Source organism: Canis lupus, chromosome 20 (genome assembly GCF_003254725.2).
Source record: "Canis lupus dingo isolate Sandy chromosome 20, ASM325472v2, whole genome shotgun sequence".
NCBI classification, from domain to species: Eukaryota; Metazoa; Chordata; class Mammalia; order Carnivora; family Canidae; genus Canis; species Canis lupus.
The window spans coordinates 6,379,074-6,392,634 of NC_064262.1; the positions used below are offsets into that span (position 1 = coordinate 6,379,074).

Consider the following 13,561-nt stretch of genomic DNA (forward strand, 5'->3'; position numbering starts at 1 on the left):
TATATCTTTAGGTAAGTCTATGGTTCTAAAATGATCTTTCACTAAAGATACAAAAATAGGATGAAACCTACCAGAAGATGAATAAATGTCTAATTTATAAGCAATAAGTGACAGCTTTGCAAGCTCTAGGGTATATGTATTTTTCAGTAGCCAAAGGTTCTATTTTACCTAGGTCTGTAACATTAATAATCCAAGTATGTCACTATTCCACTTTAAAATCCAAATCTAATCTTTTTATTCATGTTTGATTTTTGGCAAGGATCACTAATATAAACCCATTCCATGTTCACTGTAAAACTGTTTCAGAAGACTAACAGCTATCATAAGCAATACTATAAGTACTCTTTTCAATCCATAAATTAGTCTGCAGGTTTATGGTTAACTGTATTTTAATTATGGGCATATCCTACATTCTAATAAAATGGCAAATATTAAACTGCCAAAGTACTCTTTAATAAATACATATAAGGGACACCTGGGTGGTTCAGCAGTTGAGTGCCTGCCTTCCGCCCAGGGCATGATCCTGGAGTCCCGGGATCGAATCCCACATTGGGCTCCCTGCATGGCGCCTGCTTCTCCTTCTGCCTATGTCTCTGCCTCTCTCTCTCTGTCTCTCTTATGAATAAATAATAAAATAAAATCTTAAAAAAGAGGGAAAATACTTCTAAGTCAAACACTCTTGTTAATTTCACTTTCATGGCTTTTTATTAAGTACTGTTGGTATGCTAAGAAGGTATCTTTGATTACTGATAGCTAATGGTCTAAATTAGCTGCATTCAGACTATGGCAACAATTAGTTCCCAAACAGCAAAGAATGAGTATTTTTTTTCAGTAGTTCTTAATCTTTCTAGTCTCAGGATCCTGTTACTCTTTTAAAAATTATTGAGAACCCTATGAGCTTTGGTTTATGTGGATTATATCTACTGATACTTATCAGACAAGAAATTAAAACTGAGAAATTGTCATGTACAAGGACATAACAGGCAAAAACATTCCATTAGCCACCGGAACTGTTACCATTCCGTGTCATGTAGTTTCTGGAACACTCCATGTATACTTCTGAGAGAATGAGAGTGAAAATGGTAAAAGACAACTGAGTATTATTATAAAAATAGTTTCAACATCACGGGTTCCTTGAAAAGGTCTTAGGGACCTCTAGAGGCTTCTGGACCACATTTTGAGAACTGCTGACTTATACTTAGAGAAGCCAAATTATATTATTCCACTAACATTTTTCTTATTCTTATCTTTACAATGAGTAGATGTCTATTTCCCTTCCAAGGTTAGTGTAACCTTCTTCAGATTTTAATCTTGGAAGCCGGTAATCCAGGGTATTCTTCAGGTTTGATTAAATGTTCACTCTCCATCTCTGCCTTAGGACCCTTTCTGTACCTAACTTGATGTCATTTGGATATTTTCCTTCCTTTTCTCTTCTCCTTCTTGCTACTTTCCTTCGTTGCTTGCTTTTATTTCCAAGTTTTTGTGCCCTGAGAACTTAGCTTTTATTATTATAACTGGCTATTGTCTTTTCAATTTTTAGCAGTTATCAATAATGTTAACTCCTGACAAATATCTAACAGAATCATTGTAGAACTATTTGCTTCAATGTTCTAGTTTTCTAAGGGCTTTACCAGCCCATAAAAAACAATAATGTATTGTGGGAATTTAAACCAATCACACTTTTGTATTTATTTATCAACATAAATTACTAAGATGACCACAAGAAATGGTTTCTTCAGGTATTTTTCACAATTTAGCAACAATTTATTAAAAAATTATATAAGTCTAACACAACAAAATGACATGTTCTCATTACTCATTGGAATCGTAAATAAATGATGATACATAATGATTTCAGAGATCACATATGTCTCAGTTTGGTTTTAATCATACAGTGAGGGATGCCTGGGTGGCTCAGTAGTTGAGCGTCTGCTTCACCTCAGGTTGTGATCTGACGGGGTCCTGGGATTGAGTCCCACATCGGGCTCCCTGCTTCTCCCCCGCTTATGCTTCTGCCTCTCTCATTGTGCCTCATGAATAAATGAATAAAATCTTAAAAAAAAAAATGACCCAGTGAATAGGTTTTAGTGTTTTAAACGAAAGTGTCCCTTGCCAATAGTATTTCAAAAAGTCATTTTGGAACTTTAGACCTTAAAAATGAATCAGACCTTGGAGAGCTGCTAATCTAACCAAATCATTTCATAAGGAGGTGACTGAGGGCTAAAGCATTTATGTGATTGGGTAGTAACTCTGGGCAAGTGGCTAGGTGACTAGCTTGTCTTTTTTCACTTTATTAGGATGCCTTTAGTAATACAATATTTAAATGGAAGAGATTTCAGAGATCATCTAATTCAACCCTATCATTTTATAGACATAAAAACTTAGGCAGAATGTATTTTCAAAATGATATACGCTAATGCATCTTACACAATATCTGGTATAGAGTGAAATTCAATACATATTAATTTCAGACCCTAGATGTTCTAACACCTACCTAACTTATGTTATATATTTCCATTCTGAATAAAAAGCCCAGCTGGGGATCAAATCTGATCTTCTATAAGCAGTGTTTATTTAATAAGGTAAATATTTAAGAACAATATATTGTGAGCCTTCAAATATATAACAAATACTATTTATTCACTGAGTATATTAAAATTAATTATTGTAAAAGACTACCTATTAAAATATGAATGGATTAAAAATTTCTTAATAATTGGTCAGAATATTACTAAATGTTTGAGCTTTCCAAAATACACTCTTCACAAAGAAAGGAGGAAACAAAGTATTTCCCTTCCAAAAAAGTTATATCTCTTTGCCTGTCATAACATACAACTGCAGCTGATGTTCAAATAAGAAAATACAGAGCACTCGCTTAGCAATCATAAGATATATGTCCTGGTCTTAGTTCTGCCACATACGAATGGATGACCACGGACAGTAATTTCTACATCTGTCAAGGGGTTCAACCTCACAGGACTATTCTAGGTATCAAATGAAGGTCTCTATCTAATCTGTCCAGCCTTACATATACAAAATATCACAAGGAATGGTGAGGTAAAAAACAAAAACAAAACTAGAGGATTTAGAAAATATGGGTTCTGGGCCAGCTCATCACTGTCTTGCCATTACACACTGAGTAAGTAACTTATTTTTTTTAACCTGTAAGATACAAGGGTTGAACTAGATCAGTGGCTCAAGGACCAATTTGGAGAAAGGGAAGTGAGGCAAAGCAGCTCTACTTTTACCAATTTTCTTAGGTTTTCAAATAAATCACTTGAAGAATGGGTTTTACCAAAACAAACAAAAACATTTTATCTTAATTCCTTGCTATATAACGAAGTAACAGGTAAAATTTCAGCAATTATTTTTTTAAAAATCTCTCTTTCTCTCTTTCTCTCCCTCACTCTCTCTCTCTCTCTCTTTTTTTTACCTTGCATCCTTCACAAGCATGAACTCCATAGTGGAACCCAGAAGCTTTATCTCCACAGACTCGGCATTCAATTGCCATGAGGGAGTTGGAAGGCTCTTCGTGAGGCTTATTGTACAGCTGAGTCTTTTCAGAATAATAAGGTGGGGATGCAGGCTCCACTTTGATTGCACCTGGGTACAGAAAAATGTGAGAGCTAATTATATGAAAAACTCTACAAAGGCACTATGGCAAGTCACCATAGTACACCCTACTGCCATATGTTTATTATTTAAGTGTAGAAACATTATGGAACATGAGAAAACACAGGAAAAAGTCGGCTTTGTAACCACAGGCAAGTCACAACACCTCTGAGCCTCACCTGTAAAAATGAAATGGGGAAGGGAATGAAGTTTGTGGTTCTATAACCCTTTAATGCCTGGTAGTACTGAAACTCTGACAGATACCACATAGTATCTGAGACAATTAAGGTTATTTTGCTACATAATGTGCTGTATTTGGCATTCATCACAAAATTAAATTATATATTTGTATTTAAATATTACATTTTGGAAGTATTTTTAAACCACTCTTGGAAAAGAAACACAGAAGGAACACTGCTGTGAAAGTACATGACCAAGTTTTCATCAGTGTTGCTGAGTCAGAAAAGGTGGTTTGTAAAATAATCCTTGATAGAGAGTGAGAGAACCCATGGAGAGTAAATACTACCCTTCTGCTGGTTAGGATCAGGCCTATTAAATTTCCATATTAGGCTGTAACTGAAAACCACATGAATATAACCAAGTATATTATTTATCTCAAAAAAAAAAAACTAGAAATACAGGAAGTTCTTACTTATTGTCAAGTAATGGTTGCCAATTACATGGTGGTGGCTTTGGAAAACCAGCATATCAGCACACAAAGATAAAAATCAAGGAAATAGCATCATAGAAATTTATTTTATCTTGAAAAGTGCAGTTTTGGTTTGTCTTGAGTCTGATGTTTTGATGTGAATTTACTTAATGGAGGAAGGTTTATCAATAGACTACAATGGCAAAATTTAAATTTGTGCAGGAAAATAGGTTTCAGTATAAGCTGCTCAAATTGCAGAATTAGGAAAAATGGGCCACAACTTAGCAATCTGGTGATGAGAAGTTATGTAAGGTAGCAAACTATTACTTATTAACTTAAAAGTGGCCAAAAGAATACAAAGTTTGGGTGATGGACTCTTAGCCTGAGATAAACCTGGCAATGCAGCCAATGCTGGAAAGAAACAAAAAATAAGGAAGAGGGAAGAAAAGAGGGAAAAAAAGAAAGACACACTACTTTCCTTTTTGGTATATGATAAATGCATAACGTTTTATAGATAAATGGATGAGTAAATGAGTGCTTAAGTATCTTTTCTAAAGAGTCTTAGTGTCTGGAGCATTTATTCCAGTGTTATTGAGAGGTCAGTTGAATTCTATAGTCTTAGCAGTCTGAAAAGTAAAAATAACTATCATACTTTGATACTCTTGGAGCTTCAGATCATACTTATAATCTGCAACCATCGGGTCCGCTCTTGAGAATGGAATGTCTTCATAGTGTGGAGTGGAAATGCTGGAGAAATCCACGGTGGTGAATGGCTTGATGTCAAAAGAATGGGAGTGGTCATCCATTACGGACAGATCCACTGAACTGATTCCAAAGTTGGTGGGCCAGAATGGCATCTCTGTGTCAACCATGGTAGTTTCTGAAATGGAAAAAAGAACAGCTATGGAGTTAGTTCTGGAGAGCAGAGCAATCTTCTATAGATACACAGGAAAGGGACTGACAGGGTCTTCGGTGCCATGATCTCCTCTGGTTATCACGATGAGTGATCACCTTCTGAGTCCTGTCCAGGTTGTTTTCCTAAAGGAAGGAAGCCACCCTTACCTGGATATTCCAGCAGAGAACCCTATAATGGTATTGACGTAGTCAGTGTACCCACAGGAATGTCCTACAAACAGCCTTGCTCTTATTATCTCTTAAAGAAGATCATCAAATCAAGTCTATTCACGATTTTTAGAGCACAGAGTTCTGGAGCGATTTTACTTTCTTGAAATTAGAGATCTTAAATATTTTTCTCTTTAGGATAAAAATTTTGCTACTCCATTTGTGTTTATAATAGTTTTGTGTGACAGAAAATTTGGCACATTAAATTTAGGTAAAAATTTATTCTTTAACTGTATTAAAAGGGAAGATCCCTCTATGAAAACTAACCAAATACTTCTTTTCTGTGCCTATAGTTTTCCTTAAAGAAGAGAACGTGTCTTCCATATTGAGAACGAAAAGGTTAGAGATACGTGGAAACATATCTGATTATAAATGAGAGAATGTCTAAATGATAGTCTAGTCCAGCATTAATTTTAAGCCACTCTCAACCCCAAACCACAACAAAACAAAAATAGAAACAAGGAAACATATAAAGACAAAGGTTAAAACACTTATATGGATTCTAATGCCACAAAATAACTCGTTTCATGTACTGTCTGCTTAGGATGATACATGCCATGTGTATTTTTCAAAATATGATTTGTGGTGACAGTAGGTGAAATAAAACCCTGAGGGATTTTAGTTCCAACTATTTAATGTGGGCTTGTGAGTCACCAGAGTATGTGGACTTTAAGCCCTATGCGCTAGGAACCCATGTGGGTACTTACTGATGTGGATATTCAGACATGTGAATCCATACGGTACCTCATGGGTCCTTGGTTCTCCTGAAACCAGTTCACTATTCAACGGGGTACCAAAAAAGCAGCCACTGAGTATTTTAAATGGTAACTCTTCGGCCAAAAACACCAGTGAACCAAAAAAAAGAAAAAAAAATAGCCCACCAGTGAAGAGCTGTGTGATTTTGTGACTGCTGACTCGAGAAGCTCCTGAAATCATAGGCTTATGTCTCCTATTTCCAGTCATTTCCCTACCGCCTACCAATGGGCTTGGCTCACAGGAGGTGCTCATATTAAATACCAAATGAATTGACGAGGTGGTCGTGAAAGTTTAGCAGAACAGGCAGGAAGAGGGGGAAGCAAACTAGTACAAACTGAAGTACCTTTCACACACCAGACACGTTCTATTTCTTACTCCATGTAACCCAAGATCTTATCCCCACTTTATAATAAGCCAGGACCTAGAAGTAGAGTGAACACAACAGTAGTAGTAGTAGAAGTAGAAGTAGGACACACTTGCCCCGTGTCCAATAGCTGGTAAGAGGAGATAAACTCAAGATTGACCCAGGACCCTATTTATTCTGTATATATTCCCTTTATTCTCTCATTGATGAAATGAGTTTACGGAGGAAGGGCTACTCTCCTAAGGGTATTTGTCGGTGGGCCTCTTGTTTTTTCCCAGCAAGCAGGGAGCTAAGGAATTTATTCTCAAAGGCATGAGGTTAAAAGTTTCAGTTGTGGTCTTCATAAGGAAAACAAAGTGCCTTGAAAACACGAATAAGGAGACTGTCCTATGAATGTGCTTCAGGGGTTCTAAGAGGACTCATTAAGGCACTGTTTGGGTTCATATATCTGAATATCTACACAAATAAGCACCCAAACAACCTTAAGTTATCTGAGTCACAGTATAAACACGACACACAAGAAGAGGAATGTGTGTGTACTGGTGATAGCTTAAAGGTCATGCTGGGTCTCAATGACACCCAGAAAAACATCTGTGCTCTTAATGACAAGGCACCCATCAAACTGTGTCCTTCGTTTCACAATTCATCTAAACCTGACTAATCCAGGTCACTCCACTTACTCGCCCATCTCCTCAGCATGCTTATTTTACATTTCTCTATCTACTTTGCTTGGTATAAATTACCTTCATATCAGAATATACCTCTTTTGTCTTGATTGTAATATCCACAAGGGTTTATCAACTGTTTCTCATTATACCTGTTGCAAAGTTCATCTGCAAACAAAATAAAGGTTGCCTGAGTTAAAGGTAGTGTATAAGCCTCTGTATGAATACTGGGAAATGAAAATAAGGATGCAAAAAATATCTGTGTTGCAAGAAAAATTGGTTGCTCATCATTTTGCTGGTTTAATTTTGTTTTGTTTCACTTTTAATATGTAACTTTAATGATTCCCTGTCAATGAAAGCCATGCTTCTTAACACCAGAGTCATACCTTGAGGGGTCATTTACTTTACTAAAAAGTTTTGGGGAAAATTTTAATGTTAAAATAGCCATTCGTGTGTAAACGAACAGAATAAATAATTCACATGATTTTAAAGATATAACATGGAACTCCCTAAAAAATTGATACCTGTAGTATATTTCAGGGCCAAAAGAATGCTGTTTTTTAAAAATAGACTTTATTTTCATTTTTTCATTTATTTATTTATTTATTTTTAAAGAATTCATTAAAAAATAATCTCTATACCCAATGTGGGGCTCAAACTTACAACCCTCGAGATCAAGAGTCACATGCTCTACTTACTGATCTAGCCAGGTGCCCCTAGACTTTATTTTTATTTTTTTAAAGTAGGCTCCATGCCCAACATGGAGCCCAACATGGGACTTGAACTCATAACAAGTGGGGCTTGATCTTGAGATCAAGACCTGCTGAGATCAAAAGTTGGACGCTAACCACCTGAGCCACCCAGGCAGACTTTATTTTTAAAAGTAGTTTTAGATTTGCTTAAAAGTTTAATAGAAAGTTGAGTTCCTATAGGCCCTTTTTCCCCTCCTCCCTGCCTCTGACCCCTGAAACACATACAATTCCCCTATTATTAACACTTGCAATTTCCTTATTATTAACACTTGCATCAGCCCGTTATGCTTGTTACAAAACTGATAAAGCATTATTGATATGTTGTTATTATTATCCACAGTTTGAATTCTGGTTCATTCTTTGTGTTGTACATTCCATGGTTTTGACAAATGCAGGTCATGTATCCACCATTACAGAATCATATGGAATAGCTTCACCGCACTAAATATCCTGTGTTCCAACTATTTATCCCTCCCTTTTCCCCCACAGAATGCTATGTTTTTGCTGTCTTCTTCTTTTAAGGGCATATTAGTTGAAAAGCAGGAGAAACCCTGACCTTCATATATCATATATATAAATGAAATGCCTTACCATGGCATTCAAGACCCTCCCTGATACAACCCTAACTTACTTTTTCAGTCTTATTTTCTGCTAGTGATTGCAGATCCCACTCCCATTCTTGGCATACCTTGTGTTTAGGCATATCATACTATTTCCCAGGTTAAACATGCTCTGCATTTTCTAGTCTGCTCATTTTTGTTCATGCCAAGGCTCTCTAGCTTCTTCCCATCCCTCATTGCTACATGTCATAATCCCTCTGTCTTTCCCACAGTGGGAAATCCCACAGTATCCAAATGCTACTTTCTCCAGGAAACCTTCCATGAAGTCTCCAACTTAAAAAGATACTATCCATTCTTAGTGTTCCCCATAGCTCTCTGTACCTCTCTTTTAATTCTGATATAATTATTTGGATAAATATATCAGATTTCAAGTTCTAAATGGATGGTGTCTTATTATTCTGTTTTTCCTTTAGTCCTTATGCACGGCTGTTGTCTACTAAATGTTTGCCAACTGAATAGCCATTTGTTCCCATGTGAAAATGAAAAAAAAAAAATAGGGGCACCTGGCTGGCTCAGTTGGTGAAGTGTGCAAATCTTGATCTTGGGGCTGTGAGTTCAAGCCCCACAATGGGTGTAGAGATTATTTAAAAAGTAAATAAAAATTAAAACAGTGGTGCGTGGTGGCTCAGCTGATTAAGTGCCAGACTCTTGGTTTGGCTCGGGTCATGATCTCAGGGTCGTGGGATCAAGCCCTGCACTGGCTCTGTGCTAGGCATGGAGCCTGCTCAAGACACTCTCTTCTCTCCCTCTCCTTTTCCCTCTGCCTCTCCCCTGCACCCATGCTTGCTCTCTCTCTCTCTCTAAAAATAAGTAAATAAATCTTTTAAAAATTAAAATAGAAAAAGAAAACTTACAGTAAAATGTTTACAAAAATAAAAGGAGAAAAATGAAGATACTTTCTCAATGGTTTAGTTTGGCTAAAACTTAACACTTCCCTAGAAAAGATGATAATCTTCAATGCTTTAAGTGAAATATAATTTAAACTATAACTCTTCCGTTCAACAAGGTATATACAGTATATTCACTTTTGCTCTTGATAATTTTAGGAGCAAGATTAGGGTTCTGTAAAGTATTCCCCCCCCCCCCAACACACAGAAAAGACAATGTCAGAAAGAAAAAAACACTTGCCTCTTCATCTCTAAGAAAATATATTACTCAAATACACATTTTCCTTTCCCCCTTTCCTTTCTCTCTGTCCTTTTTATTCTGGGACATCCTGACCTAAAAAACATTACTCCATAGACCATAGTCACTGAAAAGCACAGTGGTTCCCTAGACATTATATTTTATTTTGACTTAGAGATGGGTCCAGGGAGCTTGCTAATTTTGTCTCTAGAAAACATAAGCTACTGTTTCTGCCAAGCTGTAAGTCGAGTAGGTGTTTTTTGTTACTCCATGCAATTACCCATGAAAGAAAAATGATCAAAATATTTGCATGAACAACAGTCCTTCTGAGGGATAAGTAACAGTATCTTAACTTTTCAGCTGGGTGACAGGAGAGTTTTGTATCAGGGTGTATCTATCAATTTTACAACCTTAAGTGTGTTTCAAGCAAAAGTCTTTAGGCAGACACTGTGAGCAAGGACATGAATTTGTGTCATTTATCTTAGACCTTCAAACTTGGCTTTACACTCTATTACAGTCAACGAGCAGACTTTGCATAACACTCCAAAGTATAGTGTATTTCAAAGAAAAATATAACCAATATCATGCCCAAATCAAGAACCTCTCTAACTGGAAATGCATCATTATTTGGGAATATAGAAGTGAGCCAGAAAAGATGGCAATGTATAAAATCAAGCATCAGAACTATGTGGTTTACCTTTGGGGTTTTTACGCTGCTCCTTAAGAAAAGGGAAAGTTCTATTAGAATTTCTGGGGAAATGCTGCATCTCCTTACTACAATATCAGCTAATTACATTAGCTATGAGGTAGATACACTCAAAATTCTCCTTAGAGAAGTAGAAACCGAGGCACAGACATGGAAGTAGGTAACGTACCTAAGAACACACAGTTACTAAAGAGTAGAGCTGGTTTGTGAACCCAGATGGTAAAAAAATCTATAGCCTACACACTTAACTTTTTAAACTTTTTTTTCTTAACTTTCTAAACTGGTTAAAAAAACAAATCTCTTCCTGATCTTCCAGTTCTAAATTTTTTTTTTCTTTTCTTTTCTTTTTTTCTTTTTTTTTTTTTTTACAGATTTTATTTACTTACTTGACAGAGCGACCACAAGCAGGAGGAATGGCAGTCAGAGAGGCAGAAGCAGACTCCCTCCTGAGCAAGGACCCTGATACGGGGCTTCATATCAGGACCCTGGGGTCATGACCTGAGCTGAAGGCAGACACTTAACCCACTGAGCCACCAAGGACACCCCTTCTAGTTCTGTCCTAAACAACAATTGATTTAAACAAGACTTCAATGTACACCTAGGATGTGCCAAGTATAGGAAGTTGGGAATTTACTAAAAAGACTGAGTAATTGTCAAATAGAAGCTTCTTTGGAGAAAGGTGTTAAGGTGTACAAGAGCAGGTAGGTGGCAGAAAAAAGCCTTTCATGGATCCTCTTAAATTTAGTAGCTTTGTTGCAAGTTACCCTAAAGAAACACTTAATCGCTGATTTTTTTCATTCTCTTCTAATTTGTTTCATAGTACTCATCAATATGGTTCCAGCTTATTTATCTAGTCCTTCCTATTGATTCATGCATACCATTTTGTAGTGTAAATGGACCCTGCGAATTTTCTAATTGAAGTCCTCTCCCATGATGATAGCTGATATCCAGAGAGAAAAATCATCTTGAAATATCAGAATGAAAAAGGCCTTTTTGAGATACTGTAAATCCCTCATTTGACAGATGAAGAAAATAAGAGAATGATGTGCCCATGAACACACAGTTAGGGGCTAACCAAATGAGAATCCAGGTTTACTGTTTCCAATCCTAGCATTTTCTGCACTCTGAAAATGGGACTTTTAACCTATGCCAGTTTTCACAGATCTAGGTTTTTGGAGGTCTTAAGCTATAGGAATGACATCAAATTTATGAAAGAAAGAAGTCTCATGCAAGTACCTATTTATTGGATGGCAAATTAGAATAAAATCACCTGTAACAGAATTTGTTTCTAACAAAAATTAATAAAATCTGAATTCATCAAAAGGTTTAAGGAATAGTCTAATAAAGTGAGCACAGATCAGTCCAAATTTTTACATAATACAGGCATACATATCTTATTTATCTTTTTTGTTGATTGTCATTCTGAACATTAACACTGAAGATAAATGAACCAGTTATGTCAGATGCATTGGGTTTGAATCTTGACCTATTGCTTGCCAGTTTTGTAATTTCTTTATACCTAATTAACCCATCTGTAAAATAATATTGCCTATCTCATAGAGGTGTTTTGAATATTAAATTAGATAATATATATAAAGCATCTAACATAGGGCCAGACACTTAGTAAGTTCTTAATAAACGTTAATTATGGGCAGTAGTTAGTAATTCTTATACATATCAGTAACCAGAGTAGTAGACTCATGTAAAAGGTGGGCTCAAAGCCTCCAATGCTACCACTAGGGGACAGGAAGAGGAAGAAACAGCAGCAAAGTCCTATTGTTCAAACAGGACTACGCCTTCAACAGATGTCCTGTTTTAAAGATCTCTGGAAAAGGAGTCCACAGCTTCTCTTGGTTATTCATTCCAATGCTTAATTGCTCTTTTGTCCAGGAAAGTCTAGGTCTTATCTGGCTTTTCTCCAACTGTGTTATACATATGTTAATAATGTTCCTTTTAAAATAATTAAAAAATTTTTGTAAGCAAATAAATTTAGGAAATGCTAGGTCAAGCAAGGTTAAATGCAGAACTTCTTAAGGCTCATATGCTAATAATTCATGAGAATGTACAAAGGAGAGGAAGGCACAGTGTGCAACATTTGCAGATTTTCACATTTGATGGAATAGTTTGGGAAGTGATGGTCTAACCTATGTTAGAGTTTGTAACTTTCCCCCTCATTTTCTGAAACATATATAGCTACCATCTTCTACATATTTGCCCACTACCACTTGCACTTGAAAAGTGTGAAGCTGTCCCTCAGGTTTTCTTTTAGAGTGACCAAGGGCAAGGATTTACAGTGGTTAAAACAACAGGACCCAAGAGAGAAATGATTTCTTAAACCACACAGAAAGGGACCACTATAAAGACTAACATTCTTGGGCACCTGGATGGCTCAGTGGTTGAGTGTCTGCCTTTGGCTCAGGTCATGATCCTGGAGTCCTGGGATCAAGTCCTGCATTGGGCTTCCTGCATGGAGCCTGCTTCTCCCTCTGCCTATGTCTCTGCCTCTGTGTCTCTGTGTCCCTCAGGAATAAATGAATAAGATCTTAAAAAAAAAAAAAAAAAAGACTAACACTCTTTTTATAAAGACCATGCTAAAAGCCTCCAGCCCTGGGTAGGGAGTGGTGGAGAGAGGAGAAAGCTTATATAAAGGATCAGAACCAGAATGACAGTGAATTCCTCAACAGTAACACTGAAAGCCAGAAAATCAACAGAGCAAGGTCTTCAAAATTCAAAGAAAAAATTATTTCCAACTTGCAATTTCAGATTCAGCCAAACAAACCTTCACTCAAGTGTAAGAGTAGAAAGACCTTTTCAGAAATATAGGACCTCAAAAAAAAAAAAAAAAAGTTACCCCCCAGGTACTCTGAGAGTTCCACACCAGAACGAAAGGAAAATATGGGATCCACAAAACAAAGGACCTAAGTACAGTAGTGGTGGAAGGAAGACCCAGAACAACAGATCCCAAATAGCCTGGATAGAATGGAACAGGAAAGTGAAGAAGGCCATGTGAGATCACCCAAGAAATCAGAATGCCTGATGTGTATGACCACCTACTGTCAGAGAGTTTGAGAAAGAACTAGTAAAAGTTCTGGAAAAGGAACAATAAAAATGAACAATTTCTAAGTAAAAAAAGATATTAACTTCAGAAAAATAAACAGCTATTCAGGATCAGAAACAGAATTGTAGTATA

At 36.5% G+C, this 13,561-nt stretch overlaps 1 protein-coding gene across 7 annotated transcripts in view; it reads right to left on the reverse strand.

Annotated features, from left to right (window-relative positions):
* Positions 1-13,561, reverse strand: part of PPARG (peroxisome proliferator activated receptor gamma) — a 131,899-nt gene that overhangs the window by 45,893 nt on the left and 72,445 nt on the right. For all 7 annotated transcript variants that reach the window (XM_025449535.3, XM_025449564.3, XM_025449545.3 and 4 more), the window contains 2 exons: positions 4,914-5,141; positions 3,434-3,603 (listed from right to left, as the gene is read on the reverse strand). In XM_025449535.3, coding sequence (XP_025305320.1) covers positions 3,434-3,603; positions 4,914-5,133 — 390 coding nt within the window. In that variant the 5' untranslated portion in view covers positions 5,134-5,141. The remainder of the gene's footprint in view (positions 1-3,433; positions 3,604-4,913; positions 5,142-13,561) is intronic.